Raw genomic sequence first — 15,920 nt, forward strand, 5'->3', positions numbered from 1 at the left:
TGTGGCCCCAGAAAGCTTTGGGGGCCCCTGTGCCATAGTTTCCACTGTGGTCTCTACTCAGATCAGTGGTTGGAACATTACCGGGCCCTGGGACCAGGACAACTTCATGGAAGTGCTGAAGGCAGTAGCAGGGACCTACAGGGCCACCCCTTTCTTCACGGTGTATGTCAGTGCCGACTCCAAGAGTTCCAACAGCAATGTTATCCAGGTACCAGTCTGGAGATGGGTTGGGAGGGACTCACAGACCATTTGCTGAGCCCAGATTCTCTTCCCTTGTGACACAGGCAGGCTGGGGTGGCTCTATCCCCTGGACAAAAGTCCAGGTGTGTGTTGGGGGAAGGCTCACTCCCTTGACTTGCTGTTGCAGGTGGACCAATCTGGGCTCTTTCTCCCCTCTCGAGATTACTACCTAAACAGGACCGCCAATGAGAAAGTAAGGAGCATCCTCAGAACACCCACCCCTCTGTTGAGCTGGGCCGATGCTTGTTTATTTTTCCCTTTGTCCAGGGTCATAGCGGGGAAAGTGAGCCTGTCCTGTTGCCTAGTCAGCTGGCTACCCTTCCATCCTTCTTTCCCCCTTCACTCTTCCTTGATTTCCTTCCTCCTTCCCTCCCAGCCTTCCTGCTCACCCTCCTCGCTTTCCCTCCCCCCTTTCTTTCTGTTCCCTCTCCCCTTGTTTCCTTCCTTCCCCTTCTTCTAGGCACCTACCATGTGCCAGGTGTCACGGGGCTGCTCTGAGATGTACCCGCAGAGCCACTGCCACACAAACCTTTCAGTGGAGATGGGTTCATGGACCCAGATAGCTGAGAACAGCCTCAAAAGGGGTCTCTAGGCCTCATGAGAGACCCAGGTAGTCGGGGGTTTCCTGATGAGATTGCATCTGAACCAGGCTGTGTAGAATAGCTAAGAGGGGCTGGGGGCATGCTGGGTAATGAGAAGAGTGTAAACAAAGTCTTGAAGAAGGATAAAGCTAAGGCATGTTTGGACCATGAGAAGGGGTCCAGTTTGGCAAAATGTGGTGCTCAAAGCAGATGACAGGCTAAACACGTGGGTAGGAACTAGTTGTGGAGGGGACCTGGAATCCTGTACCATGAAACACTGAGTTTTATTTTATAGGCCTCCCAGAGCAGGAAGGGAGAACCCAGTAAGTACAGTAAGCAGTGCTTGGTGTGACAAGTAGAAGCAAGAGAGGGAGCCTGGAGATGAGCTAAGTCAGTAGTACTCTAAGCTCTGAGTCTCTAAGTGCCCAGATATAGGAAGTGGCAGAGGGAATATTATGAAGGGGAGGATGCAAAAGACGTAACCAAGGGCAAATCGTGAATTGCGGGTGACTGGGTGTTCAAAGAGAGGAGTAGGAGGAAGAGATAAAGACAGATGAGGCTGTAAGCCTGAGTGATGGCGGAATGGAGGAGTCGTGGAAGAACTAGGGGTGCCCGGAGGAAGAACTGGCTCAGAGCACACTGGGGAAGAGGAGACAGTGTGACATCACAGGAAAAGGGCAGACTCTGGGGTCAGACCTTGATTTTGATCATAGCCCTGTGGCTTGGTGCAAGGTGAAGCTATTTCCTTATCTGTATAATGGGGATCCTAGCATTTACCTCCTATGGTGCCTGTTTGGGGAAAGGAGGGTTACAAGCTCATGCAGGTACTCAGGGAGTGGGAACCCCTCATTTTAGACATGTGATTGTGAGCAACCTGGGTACTGTCTACCTGGTGAGGTCAGCAGACGGCTGTGGAAACCAGGTGAAGTCCCAGAGAGAGGACGAGGCTGGAGGTATCTGAGGGCTTGTGGGGCATCTGCTTAAAAATGTAAACAAAGACTTAGGAGAAATGAGAGGCTGGACAAGAGTACAGAAGGGAAAGAAGCATATTCCTGCATTTTCAAGGCAGTGGGAGAAAGAGATCCGGTGAGGTAGGCCACTGTGGAGTAACTATACCAGGAGAGTCCCTTGTCCTCAGCCAGACCCTCCTCCAGACTAGTGGTAAACAAGACAGGGCCTTTGCCCTCTCAGTGGGGGAGAAGCCATGAAGTGGCTCGGCGTATCCCATGTGCAGTTGCTGGGACTGTCACAGAGGGCCAGCCTGGCATTTCCAGACTGAGTGTCACAGGGGACCAGCCTCGTCCAGGGATAAGGGCAGGCTGCTGTGAAAGGAGAGGGTTCAGGCAAAGGGAAGAGCTTATGCAAAGGTTTCGAGGTGGGAGGTCATATAACCCGCTGATGGACCAGAGAGGGGAATTCAGGGTGTGTGTGTGTTGCCGGGGGGGGGGGGGTCCTTCTGGACAGATATGTAGATTCATATTATGCATGGACACTGTGGATCAGATTTAGCATTTATCTCAAAAGAAATGGAAAAGGAGGGGCAGGAACAGGTGTGTGGTTCAACATCAGGAGAGTCAGGAGAGGAGAGAATTTGGAGAATCCTGGAGAGAACCAGTTCGACCAACTGGCTATTGGTGGGAAAAAGCTTCAGTTCAGCCCTATGTGTTGCTGGTTGTCTCAGGCAGGAAGTCTGTGCCAGCATCTGTGGGAAGCTGCAGCATAAAAGGTTCATGTAGGATAAAAACTGAGGAAGAAAACGGAGTTCAGGAAAGTCTCAGTGTAAGTCTTCAGCTAAGGGCAGGGAAAGAAGGGGACAAGTGAGGGGGGTGGTGGCAGGGCAGGGTCAGGATGACTGGCTGGGCTGGCCAACTCGTCAGGAGCTGGGATGACTGGGACTGGTCCTCAAATCTCTTTCTCTGACACCAGCAGCAAGGAAGAAGAGAGGCGGGAGACAGACTTTGAAGTAGAGGGAATGGATGTTAAGGGATCTGGTCCTTTTCAATGAGTAGAAGAGGAAATGGCCTTCGGCGAGTGAGGGAGCCCAGATGGGGCTTAAAGGGCAGAATGAGTAGTGGCACCTGAGAGGAGGGCCCCAGGGAGCGGGTGCTGAGAAGTGCTAAGGGTCTGTTGGTGGGGTGCTCATCTCTTCATTCAACAAATATTTATTGAGCACCTACTATGTGCCAGATGCTGTACTAGAGCTTGAGGCCACTGTGGAGGACAGAGAAAACAGCCTGCCTCACTGGAGCTCGAGTACCAGCAGGGACTAAAGCAGCATGAGTTTGCCCTGCACCCACAGAGCCCTGGGGCCGTGGCTGGAACCACCAGGCCTGAGCCACGTTAGGACTCTGCCATCTGCTAGTTTGTCAAGGGGTTAAGTCATGCAACCTCTTCAAGCTGGTTTCCTCATCTGCAAAATTGGACTAATATCCACTCTGTGGAGTTGCTGGGAGAGGGAAGAAAGATACATTACCTGGAGGGCCCCAGCAGAGTCTGATACATGTGTATACTTGTGGTCACTATGTATTTTTCTGCACCTTTCCCCCTGCTGGATACTAGAAGGGAGCCGAGAAAGCAGCAAGGTTGAGGCCTGGCTGGATGGGAGATGGAAGACCCTCAAAGCTACTGTGGACCAAATTCCCAGTGGGGTCCACTCAGCTGTTAGGTGAAGGCATGTGGTCACTGAGGTGCTGAAAGGATAGAAGGGCTTTAGGAAACGAAAAGGCAGAGCGGTGTGGGAAGCAGGTCCACCCACCGGACAAATATTTGAGGGACACGTGTTCCGTGCTGGGCCCCGTTCTAGGCCCTAGGGGTGGCGGGGTGAATAAGCTGCTGTGCTCTCCTGAACTTGCCTTGTCCTTGGGGAAATAGATGATAAGTAAGTACACAAATAAATCAGCAAGATCCTAGCAGATGGTGGTAAGCAGAATGACAGAAACAAAAGGGGATTGTCCAAGAAAGCTTCTGTGAGGAAGGTCAGCAGAAGAGATGGTAAGGAGAGGTGGGGGCCAGAACAGACCCCCGCAGCCTTGGGCAGGATCTGTTGCCGGGCTCCCAGGGTGACTCAGGGCCTTGACAGGTCCTCACTGCCTACCTGGACTACATGGAGGAACTGGGGATGCTGCTGGGTGGGCGCCCAGGCTCCACGCGGGAGCAGATGCGGCAGGTGCTGGAGCTGGAGGTCCAGCTGGCCAACATCACTGTGCCCCAGGACCAGAGGCGGGATGAGGAGAAGATCTACCACAAGATGAGCATCTCAGAACTGCAGGTGCGGCAGGCGGGGAACGTGGACCGCTGGGGGTGGGGCAGCCCCTAGAGCAGGCCTCCCAGCTCTCCTTCCTGTGATCCTCCTGAGGCAGCCGGTCCTTTCCTCATTTGCTTGATTTTCTGAGCTTTCCAGCTACACTGTTGCTATCCATTTTAGGTCACCTCTCACTAGGCCATCCCTTGGTCCCCTTTCATGTTGCCTGGGGATGCATAGAGGGATTATGTTAAAAATCTGTAACGATTTGTACAAGATGTCCACAAAACAATCAAAAGAAATTTAGAAGTATCTCCTGGAGGGCCCTTACTGGGCCAGGAACCAACCCTTTAGTTGGATGATGGAGAGGTTAGATAAGGGGGTGGGGGTTTCTGAAGGAGAGACTAGTCATGTAGGGACCCTGGATGGTGTCAGGGGATATGGATTTTATCAACTGTTGTGAAAATATTTGAATATCCGTGCCCCAGCTGAACATCGTATAGGCTGGTTTTTCTTGTATAGTAAATGACTGGGCTCCCAGATCAAGGAGCATTCAGGCCTGGAAAAAGGTTTATTGCGGGAAGGGGCTACCAAACAGCTACTAGATGTTGCCATGGCAATGGGAAAGGTTCCCAGGCTCCAGCATATCAATGGAGGAGGGGTCTGCTGGCAGCCAGGCAGGCAGGCAGGCAAGGAGGCTTGAGATTTTTTTTTTTTTTTTTGGCTGTAGGGCCTGGCACCCTCCGTGAACTGGCTGGAGTTTCTGTCCTTCCTGCTGTCACCACTGGAGCTGGGTGACTCTGAGCCCGTGGTGGTGTATGGGACGGATTATTTGCAGCAGGTGTCAGAGCTCATCAACCACACAGAGCCAAGGTTGGGAAGAGCCCAAAGTGTGGGAGGTGGGGCTCAGAGCTCCACGCAGGTCCAGGCAGGGACTGGGCATGGGGACTGGCACAGCCAAACACAGAGCAGCCTTTGACAAGGCCCTGGACCTTCCAAACAACAAAAGAGAATGTCTGCAGGCTGTTCCCCTAGGCTGGGGCTTCAGGGGGTCCATTTACACTCTTTATTCCCACACCTGGCTCCAAGCTGACCTCTGCAGGCAGGTGTGTGGTCCCAGGGTGAGACAGAGGGATTCTGGGACAGCTCCACCATATGCTTCTCGGGACTTCAGTTGCCTGCACATTCGTGGAGCAGATTTGGGGTGGAAATGGTACCACAGCTGCCCTTTCCTTACCTTCTGGTCTGGATGCCAGCGTCCTGAACAATTACCTGATTTGGAACCTGGTACAGAAGACAACCTCAAGCCTGGACCATCGCTTTGAGTCTGCACAGGAGAAACTGCTGGAGACCCTCTATGGCACCAAGAAGGTGGGATTTCTGACTCTGTCCCCACCTTCCAATCCAGTTTAGGGTGCCTGTGTTTCAGGCACCACTGCCTCATGGTAGAGTGTGGAACACAGGTGTAGGAACCAAGATGACTTGGGTTGCCATCCCAACTCCTCTGTGTTTTGGCCCATGGGACCTCGGTCGGGCAGGTCACCCGGTCTCTCTGTTTCCTGGTGTGTGAAATAGGAATGGCGGCAGGGTGGTCTGAGGACTGAGCCAGTGTAAGTGAAGCTCCTGTGCCTTGTATGCAGAGGCACTCAGCTTTGATGGTGATTATTAAGGAGAAGAATAAACGTGCTTCTCAGTTTCGAGGTGCCCCGTGAAGTGGGGGACACGGACATGTAAACAAACCTTGTATTTTTGGGTGATAAAGGCTCGCATTGTGTGGAAGACCTTTGTGCTATAGAACAGAGGAAGGGATAGCACATCCTATCCGGGGGAGGGGGAGGCATCAGGACAGTTCTTTATGAAGAGGCAACATTCGAAGAATTAGTTCAGCAAGGGAGCAAGGGAGAAGGGCATTCTAGGTAAAAGAATAGCATGTGCAAATTCCCAGAGGCCAGGAAGTCATGGACTTGCGTGTGCTCTGTTATGGGAATAGGCTGACTGAGAGGCTGAGGGTGGTGAGGTGGGCCTGGGGCAGTGCACGAAGGGACCTGAGTGCTCTGTTAAAAAGTCAGGCATTGAACTGAACTAAAAATTAAGAGAGAGAGAGAGAGAGAGAGAGAGAGAAAACTTAATTGGTTGAGGCTTGGGGACAGTTTCATTGTGTTCCATCTCTTATCTTTGAAGATAATGAAAATAAAGTGACACATATTGCAAGCAAAAAAAAAAAAAAAAAGTCAGGCATTCTATCAGCAATGGGGAACCGTGGGATGATTTTAAGCAGAATCACCCAGTTAGATCTAGGTATTGGACGATCTTTCTTGCAGCTAAATGGAAGAGGCAGCGACAGGGACAGGGCAGGGGATTGAGATTGGAGCCAGAGTATCTAGTTAGAAGGTGACTACAATCTTTGGGCAGGGAAGTGGCAAAGGGATGGACTGGAGAGAGTGGCAAGAAGTTGGGGTAGTAGACACTGGTGATAGGTTGCATGTGGGTATAGGGAGATGGAGGAAGCTTGTGACCTGTGGGTTTCTGGCATGGGGGACTGACTGGATATAAGCCTGGGATATGGAGCTGAGCAAAGAAACTTCTGGCCCCCAGTGGGGCTCTTAGAAACTAAAGAAGGGGAGAGTACTAAGCACAGAGTGGGCAGCACACATGCTCTTCCTGCGGTTTTGCTGCTGGAGTTGGCACACTTTTCAGTTCGGCCCTTTGTTTCCCCTGGAGTCTGAGGGAGAGAGGGCAGCAACCCCCCAAGCCCAGGTTGCCATTGCTCAGAGGTGAGAGGTCCGGCCCCAGAGACAGAGAAGAGAAGGGCCCTCAGACTGGAGAGCAGAGCCATCTCTGGGAGGCCTGGCTCTTTGTCCCTTACAGTCCTGCACGCCAAGGTGGCAGACCTGCATCTCCAACACAGACGACGCACTTGGCTTCGCTTTGGGCTCCCTCTTTGTGAAGGCCACATTTGACCGGCAAAGCAAGGAAATCGTGAGTCTTTGAGGTTCTTCCAACACTAGCCCTTGTTTTAGTTCATTCATGTGTGTACACGAAGGGGCGGGGTACTGAGAGGAAATTCATCAATAAATGAATAGTAATTATTTTGGGTGGGAAGATTAGGAGGGGTTCTTTTTGTCCTTTAAAGTTCTCTGTATTTCCCAAATGTTCTACAATGAGTTTATGTTGCCTATAGGGTTAGGAAAATAATATTTATTCATTAGGAGATGATAATGAGTGTGCTTCAAGTATTATCTGCAAGAATGGTTCTTGCAGTGCGGTTTACAATAGGCAGAAATGAAAACAGCTGGAACGTCTAATCATAGAGACTGGAAGAAAGGTTGTGGTTAGGGTGGATTATGAGGCCACCTAAAACTCATGATATAATGTCAAGTCAAAAAACAAAGTAGTTGACAAGATATGTGTATGTTGCACAACATAATTCCTTGTTATATATGTATATCCAGGCAGGGAAAGACTCTCAAAGGAGATAATCAAGATCTTAAAAGGAGTCATCTCTGAGTGATGGGATTATAAGTGGTCTGTTTCCTTCTTCGCCTCTTCTCAACTTCCCATATTTTCTGCTATTAATGCCTTCCTTCCATAATCAGATAAAAGTCAACACACTATATTAAATTATATTAATTCAATTAACTTATTGTCAGTTAATTTTTTTTTTTTTATTAATTAGAAAAAAAGCCACCCACCATCTCAGTACCTTCACAAATGGTGTTTCCTCCTCATCTTCCCAGGATGCTCAGCCTTACTTGCAGTCCCGCCCCCCACCCCCCACGCTCCCCTGGAAGGACAGGGATGGGGCCCTGGGGTGGATTGGGGGGGAGGGGGGAAGAATGCATCAGTGTAGTGGGAAGCCACCTTTTACCCCCTTCCTCCCAGGCTGAGGGGATGATCAGTGAGATCAGGACAGCCTTCGAGGAGGCCCTGGGGCAGCTGGTTTGGATGGACGAGAAGACCCGCCAGGCAGCCAAGGAGAAAGTGAGCCGTGGCCAGGGTTGGGGCGCCATCTTCAGGTGGGGATGGAGGATGCAGTTTGGGGGGGCGGAGCCGGGGAAGGGAAACCCTTAACCTGGTCTCTTCAGGCCGACGCTATATATGATATGATTGGTTTCCCGGACTTCATCCTGGAGCCCAAAGAGCTGGATGATATTTATGATGGGGTGAGTACCTGGGCTCACCAGTGTTGAACTTCATCTCCGAGGTGAGGGGGGGCTCTATTCTTGGCTCAGTAATTGGGGCTCAAGCCCTAGGGGGGAAGGAAGTCCCTGTTGGGTCCTTCCAGAGGCAAGTGCAAACACATGCTGGCTCTGTGCCAGGCTGCAGGCTAGCCGACAGCAGAATGCAGTGTTCCCAAATCCTACCTACCTGTGTAACCTTGGACAAGTTATATAACCTCTCTGGGTCTGAGTGTCTCCATTTGTAAAACTGGGATGGGGTTTGTTGTGAGACTAGAAGGAGGCAGGATGTAAACCACTAAAGCACCAGCAACATAAATACTCTTTAAGTATTGGCGCTTTGTGTTTCCTAAACATTTCATTTCTATTTTGCCATTGAGGAAAACTGAGGCTCAGAGAGGTGCTAATTAGTAGCCAAACTTGGACTATTCTCTTCTCCCACATGTTGTCTTGCTTGCTTTCTGCTTCCCGCCACTCCCACAGTATGAAGTCTCTGAAGATTCCTTCTTCCAGAACATGTTGAATTTGTACAATTTCTCTGCTAAGGTGATGGCTGACCAGCTCCGCAAGCCTCCCAGCCGGGACCAGTGAGAACGGGGGGCTATAGACACTTGGGGCATCAGGAGAGATAGGGGAGCTTTCTGGGGCTGGGGAAGAGGGTGGCAAGACATCTCAAACCAGAAGTACAAGGTCTTTGCAGGAGGTAGGTCAGGGCTGCTGGGCTGGAAGGGTGTCAGGAGAGTCAGGAACCTCAGCCTCTCTCTCTTGCTCTCCCAGGTGGAGCATGACCCCCCAGACAGTGAATGCCTACTACCTTCCAACCAAGAACGAAATCGTCTTCCCTGCTGGCATCCTGCAGGCCCCCTTCTATACCCGTAACCACCCCAAGTGTGTCTGTGGCAGGAGGGGCTGGGTGCTGGGGCCTGGGCCCATGGGGAAGCTGGACCCAGGGCTGGAGGTGGGGTCCAGAAGTTCCCCCACCATGTCCTCATGCAGCATTCCTCACCCACCAGGGCCCTGAACTTTGGTGGCATCGGCGTGGTGATGGGCCATGAGCTGACACATGCCTTTGATGACCAAGGTAGAGGCCCCTGGAGTGGCCCACAAGTTCCCCACCCCAGCCTAGAATTCCTAGGGGTTCTTGCAAGGCCTTGGAATATTGGGAGCTGGCCACAGGGAGCCTGGCTGCTGGTGGAAGCCTGCCCTAGTCATGGTGAGGTGCCAAGATTTAGTTCTCCTCAGGGCGCGAATATGACAAGGAAGGGAACCTGCGGCCCTGGTGGCAGAATGAGTCCCTGGCGGCCTTCCGGAACCACACGGCCTGCATGGAGGAGCAGTACAGCCAGTACCAAGTCCATGGGGAGAGGCTCAACGGCCGGCAGACGCTGGGGGAGAATATCGCTGACAATGGGGGACTTAAGGCTGCCTATAACGTGAGTGGCCGGCGGGCCTCCAGTGGCTGCGGCCCGCCTGTGGTGGGGGGGTGCACAGTGGGTGGCAGTGGTGGGTGAGCCTTGATGGACTTGCCACCTTGGTGCCCGACTGCAGGCTTACAAAGCGTGGCTGAGGAAGCACGGGGAGGAGCAGCGCTTGCCAGCTGTGGGGCTCACCAATCACCAGCTCTTCTTTGTGGGATTTGCCCAGGTATTGCTGTCCTGGAAGATCTGGGGCCTGCCCCTCTCCCACTCTCTCTGGGCATGTCATTAGAAGTCTGGGGCATGCAGGAAAGGGACTGGGAAATGGGGCTGTAGGTGGGGTGTGGAAGGTGGCCTGGGAAGGCCTGGTGCCCAGAGCTTGAAAGCGTGCCTGGAGGCCCAAAGAAGGAGAACTCTGCGGGAGGCTTTTACAGATCCCAAAGGCCAGGACTGCCCTGTTTGAGGGGCAGGGGTTAGGGTACAGGATTGATTCCCACCACAGTCCTGTAAGGTAGCTTTGGAGGAGGCAACTAAAGCTTGGGGACAGAGTGGTTCATCCACGGCTACCCCAGAACAAAGTAAAGGGCAGAGCAAGGACTCAAGGGGAGCTCTTCAAGATACTTTGCACTACCACATGCAGCCTCTTGGGGTGGGGGGCGTGATTCTTCCCCTCAGACGTATGCATCCTTGGCAACCCAGTGTCCAGGGCAGCTTTGGAAGGCCCTCAGGAATTGGGGAGGCAGGGTCCCTCCCTCGAAGCTGATAGCAAGGGCATATGGCAGAGATGCCGGCTGTGTCCTGGAGGCCTCCTGAGCGGAGGGGCTGGGGCAGTGGTGGTTTGCATCCCCAGGATGGCTCTGCCGCAGCCCAGTCTGTGGCCCCCCGTCTGCACTAGACACCATATGTCCCCGTGTCTGTCCTGGCCTGCAGGTGTGGTGCTCAGTCCGCACACCCGAGAGCTCTCACGAGGGGCTGGTGACCGACCCCCACAGCCCTGCCCGCTTCCGTGTGCTGGGCACTCTCTCCAACTCCCGTGACTTCCTGCGGCACTTCGGCTGCCCTGTTGGCTCCCCCATGAACCCAGGGCAGCTGTGTGAGGTGTGGTAGACCTGGGGCTGGGGAGATATAGCTCGCTGTTGCCAAGACCTGGGGCAGCTCGCCTAGCAAGGCTGTTTGCTCCAGGTTTAGAGAAGGCGAATGCCAGTTGCACTGAGTCCAGCCCCTCCACACCGCAGGTGACATGAGTTCCGCTCCTCCCTCAAACACCACATTGTGCCTCTGCTTCGGGGGTACCCCTGCCTCCAGCAGAGGCCCCACCATTCACTGTGACATCCTTCCATGTCACCCTGCCTGGAAGAGGACTGGGGGAGAAGGGGGCATCAGCTCCCACGGAAAGGAGTCTGCCTCTTCCAGTCCTAAGATCACTTGACTTGGTGGCCTTGGGGCCTGCTGTGCCTGCTGCACTTGGACCACACAGGGCCTGGGTGGTGTGCCTCCTATACTTCTCCCCGAGGCCCACTCAGTGTCCCCTTGGGAGTGGACCCAGCCCCTTTCAGCTCCACTTTCAGGGACTACCCCCCAACCTATGTTCCTTATGCCGCTTCTCCTAATACTGCTGCCAACCTTCACTGGCAGACCAGCTGTGCTCAGCTCTTAGTGGAAGCCTGAGGGCCTAGACAAGCCCACCTGCTGCCTCCCAGTTTCCCTGGGCTCAGAGAGGAAGTATGTGTGGTGTGTATGTAAGGGGGAAGCTGGTTCCTGTGTGTTGGGGAATGAGTCACAGGGACTGCACTGGCCCTCCCTGGCCTGAGCAGAGAAGCAGATAGAGCAGGGAGAGAGAAGAACAGAATTTATTTTTACAGGGAAGGGGGTAGTCTTGGCCCTGTAGGACCCTGTGCCAATAAATAGACACACATCAGTCAGCCTGTCTCTTCCTTCAGTCCTGTTTTTGTTCATTCATTCACTCATCCCGCCGATATTTATTGAGCACCTACTCTGTTCGGCACTCTTCTAGATGCCCATTTACTCAGTCACCAGACAAAGAGGACTGAGATATACAGCCCCAGGAAGACAGAGGAGAGGCAGGATGGAAGAATGGAAGGAAGTTGAGTTGGGCTGGGCAGATGACCTCCTTGGGTGGTCATATCCCCATCACTGGCTCATCTATAGCTGGAAGGGTTTGCCTCTGCCCTCCACTGCTGCATGCAGCCAGGCTTAACACAGAGTCTGGCTAACGACTGGGCCAAGGTCAGCTTGGAAGATGGGCAGCCCTTACCTGCGTCTCAGAGCATGCCCTCTGCTTACGGCTGAGAAGACATGCATTTCCCCATGGCCTTGAAGGCCCAGTACTCCTGAGAGTCACTTGCCCCACCACACACACTCATTGAGGCCTGCCAGGTGCCAGGCATGGAGCCTTCAGGTCTGCTGCCACCCTGCAGAGCAAGGGAGGGACAGGAGCATTTGTTCAATAACTCTTGTGTTCCAGGCGCCTCTGTTGGGTGGGTCATTTTTTTATTCATTCATTCATTTATTAACTTATGCACTCATGGAATTTTTTTAAGTGTATTGGTTACCAACAGTGTGCAAGGCACTGGTGATGCAAAGATGAATAAGACGGTTCCTTCCCATAGGTGGTTCTTGTATTGGCAGGTTCACCTTCATGAGCTCGTCTGATCCTTACAGCCACCTCATTTTGTAAGTGCTCTAGTTTCCATTTTACAGATCTAACCCTGAGCACTTTACTGCAGTCAAAGAGACCTGGTTTGAACTCAAAGATTGGATAGCTGTATGAGCCTGAGCTGGTTCCCTTACCTCCATGAGCCTCAGTTTCTTTATCTGTAAAATGAGAACCAGAGCAAAACAGTGGAAAGAGTCATCTCAATTGTCTTTAAAAGTCAGTATTCCAAAGTCCAAGTAAGGGTTGGGTCTGTGGAGGGTAAGTGAAGCTTTGGCAGTGACTACTGCTGGGGCCCTGGGTGATGGTACATGTGTCCCACAGTCTGTCTCCCGCCCCTGTGTCCTGCCCCCATCAAGAGCTATATGTGGGCCCCTGTCATCCTTGGAGGTGCCGGCTGTTCAGAAAGGAAGACCGTGGCCTCAGGAACCCTAAGACCGAGGGAAAAGATGTCTGAGCCTCTGAAACCATGACTCTTGGAGAGACAGCAAAGTGTATGGAAAAGAGGAGGGCCATCACGTCTGGAAACCTGATTCTGGCTCCAGCTCTGCGACTTCTTAGCTGTGTGATGTTAGGTTCATCCCCTCTCCAGCTCTCAGTATCCTTAGCATTCTGTAAGACCAGTAGGTTGGATGAGATGATCTCTGAGGACCAGTTCAGCATTTAGTGTTTTAAGCAGTGAATTCATGGGCTTAGCAACTATTAAGAAATATTAAGAAATGACATTGAATTTTGGGCGTTGCACAGAGAATGAGATTTGTATGTCAGAGGTCTTAATGAGGGAGGAGAGAGGCTTGGCGGGCCTTCCTCTCACATCTGATTTTAGAGGCCAGTTTAGGAAGCTGACCAGTGGGTCACTGTGGCACTGAAACTCCATATTTCCAGAAAGGTCAAAGGTCAGCTTTCATTTACTGAGGCCTTATTTTGTTAAGCCCGTGCTAAGCACTTGAAAATAATCTCACTAGGTTCCCACAACAACTTATAAATAGGTCCAGTAATTTTGTCTATTTTACAAGTGGAGAAACTAAGAGAAAAAAATTGTATAACTTCCAGTGGCAGATAAGATAGATTGCATTAAAATCAGATGTGGAACTCAGATGCTTTTAATGACCACCATTTAGTCTTCTGGGTCATGACTGAGTTTAGACTTATGCATAGAAATCTGTCTTCTGATCAGTGTCATTGCACTTCTAAGCCAGACCCTCATCAGCACGTGGGTTTTCACGCCACCCACCTCCCCTGGACCAGGCATATGTGACATCCAGTTAACTGCAGGAAACCTAATCACATGTTGAGCTGAAATTAAGCCAAGTAGCACCTGTTTGTTGAACACTCTGCAGGTGCTTGTTTCCAGAGCCAAGGCAAGGTGAACATCGGCTGACAGGTGTAACCTTCACCTTAGTGGCCCCCCAAACCGATGAATATGCATCTGTGATATGCTCTGCTGTGTTAAGGCAGAAGAGGTAATAAAAGGTGGTGCTCCTGATGGACACATGAGAGCAGCTGTTGGTAAGGTGTTGGGCCATACCTTGCACTGTCCCATTGAAAGGTCTGACCAGTTCCCATGCACAATAAGGCAACATATGTCAGACACTATGATTTCCACACTTGGAAGCACGCTGGAAATTTTAGGTTGGAAGACAGTCTCATAAAATAAGCACAGTTTCAGTGTGCCTATCATGACTCACAAATAGACAATCCCAACAGTTTCTTGACATCCAGCTCTGACCTCTAAAGAGCCCCCAATGGTCCATTATTATATGTAAAGATGACCTGAAGATGAATGCAAAATGAATTCATTCATTCAATAAATATTTATCAAGGCTCACCACAAGCCAGGCATTAGGTTGGTGCTAGGGACAAAAGGTGAATAAAAAACACTTCCTGTCCCTAAGAGCTCAGATTCTAGGGAGAGAGAGAGAGATGTATTACACATGGTGGGAGCACAGGGAAGAAATGAATAAATTAAAGAGTAGAACAGGAAAAACTTCCTAGGTAGGCGACACTGAACTTTAGTACAGAGGATGGGAGAACTTGCTAGCCAGAAAACAGTGAAGGGTATTCTATACAGAAGGACTAGCAATGTGAAAAGGTCAATCATTTTTTTTTAAGATTTTTTAAAAAAATTTGACAGAGAGATCACAAGTAAGCAGAGAGACAGGCAGAGGGAGAGGGAGAAGCAGGCTCCCTGCTGAGCAGAGAGCCCGATGTGGGGCTCATCCCAGGACCCCCGAGATCAAGCCCTGAGCTGAAGGCAGAGGCCCAACTCACTGAGCCACCCAGGTGCCCCGAAAAGGCCAATCATCTTAAAGGGGCAAGGCATGTTCAGAAATGATGATAGGATGATCACGTGAAAGGGGCATGATGTAAGGTGAGAGTCTGGAGAAGGGAAGCTGTAACAGTACATGTGAGAAGAGGAGATTGTAACACCTGCTGTCAGTCCTGGGGATTAGAACTCAGAAAGGTCACAGTGCAATCTATTTGAGAAATATCACACAATGAAAGTAGGAAACTCTGCAGTGCTGTGTCCTGCCAGGAGCACTTCCCATGTTATGTAAATGATGTTTTGGGTTGCAAAGTTTTCAAATTGGTGGAACCATCCCTAAGATGTGTAGCTCTATGGCTCAAGCCATGAGTTTGGGGACAGCATGGATGGCTTCTGGATGCAATTTGAAGGAAGGTGCTAGGAAAGGGACAGGTGATAGGATGTCCCTGGTTTAGAGAGCAATTTGGCCACAAGGCTGGGAGTTTGGCCAAATGGTAGGAAGGAGTACTTCTGGGAGGGCAATTTGACTGAAATGAAGCTTGAGGTAGGACATCAGTGTTATCATGTGGCCTTGGAATACCTGTCAGATATGTGAGTTTGGCTAGAGAGGACTGGGGGCTTGAGTACATGGAAGTAGAGAGCAGGGAACAAGAATATCTCAGCCCTGCAGAATTGAGGTGGTTGAAAATGACAACAGGCTCCTTTTCAGTTGTCAGAAACCCAGCTAGGCACTTTATATACAATGTCTTATTTCATTTTCAACACATAGCTTACAAGCGAGATACTTTATTACTCACATTTCATAAAGGCGGAAACCAAGCTGGGAGAGGTTAGGAAGCTTGCCCAAGTATCACAGCTAGTGAGAGGCTTCCCATGGTTTTACACACTAGGTTTGTTGTTCTCTAAAGCTTATGTTCTCCCCCCTCTTTTAATTTTGAAACTTAAAAAAAAAGATTTTATTTATTTATTTGAGAGAGAGAGAGTACGAGTAGGGGGAAGGGCAGAGGTAGAGGGACAAGGAGACTTCCCACGGAGTGGGGAGCCCAATGTCCTTGTTTCCAGGACTCTGAGATCTTGACCCAAGCAGGCACTTAATTGACTGAGCCACCGTGGCACCTTACTTTGAAACATTTCAAACCTACAAGTAAGTTGAAAAATAGTAAAACAAACACAGAGTTTTCATCAGGAGGCACCTGCTATTGACAGACTGTGCTTCGTGTCACATCATCACCCCATCTCCTCTAAGGTACTGATTGAGATACAACTGGTATAAAAGACAAAATCTGAAATCTGATAGAAGGAAGTCATGGAAAAAGGAGAGATTT

At 51.0% G+C, this 15,920-nt stretch overlaps 1 protein-coding gene across 9 annotated transcripts in view; it reads left to right on the forward strand.

Moving 5' to 3' along the window:
- Positions 1 to 11,017, forward strand: part of LOC116878228 (endothelin-converting enzyme 2) — a 30,884-nt gene extending 19,867 nt beyond the window's left edge. For 7 of the 9 annotated variants that reach the window (XM_032875515.1, XM_032875508.1, XM_032875510.1 and 4 more), the window contains 14 exons: positions 62 to 208; positions 368 to 433; positions 3,901 to 4,089; positions 4,793 to 4,935; positions 5,319 to 5,433; positions 6,931 to 7,041; positions 7,945 to 8,043; positions 8,148 to 8,225; positions 8,724 to 8,827; positions 9,018 to 9,128; positions 9,254 to 9,321; positions 9,483 to 9,673; positions 9,789 to 9,884; positions 10,586 to 11,017. In XM_032875515.1, coding sequence (XP_032731406.1) covers positions 62 to 208; positions 368 to 433; positions 3,901 to 4,089; positions 4,793 to 4,935; positions 5,319 to 5,433; positions 6,931 to 7,041; positions 7,945 to 8,043; positions 8,148 to 8,225; positions 8,724 to 8,827; positions 9,018 to 9,128; positions 9,254 to 9,321; positions 9,483 to 9,673; positions 9,789 to 9,884; positions 10,586 to 10,762 — 1,695 coding nt within the window. In that variant the 3' untranslated portion in view covers positions 10,763 to 11,017. The remainder of the gene's footprint in view (positions 1 to 61; positions 209 to 367; positions 434 to 3,900; positions 4,090 to 4,792; positions 4,936 to 5,318; positions 5,434 to 6,930; positions 7,042 to 7,944; positions 8,044 to 8,147; positions 8,226 to 8,723; positions 8,828 to 9,017; positions 9,129 to 9,253; positions 9,322 to 9,482; positions 9,674 to 9,788; positions 9,885 to 10,585) is intronic. The other 2 variants (XM_032875512.1, XM_032875511.1) reach the window with 2 other exon arrangements.
- Positions 11,018 to 15,920: the final 4,903 nt, after the last annotated feature.

This window comes from Lontra canadensis, unplaced genomic scaffold (assembly GCF_010015895.1).
Source record: "Lontra canadensis isolate GAN:19392208 unplaced genomic scaffold, GSC_riverotter_1.0 scaffold56, whole genome shotgun sequence".
NCBI classification, from domain to species: Eukaryota; Metazoa; Chordata; class Mammalia; order Carnivora; family Mustelidae; genus Lontra; species Lontra canadensis.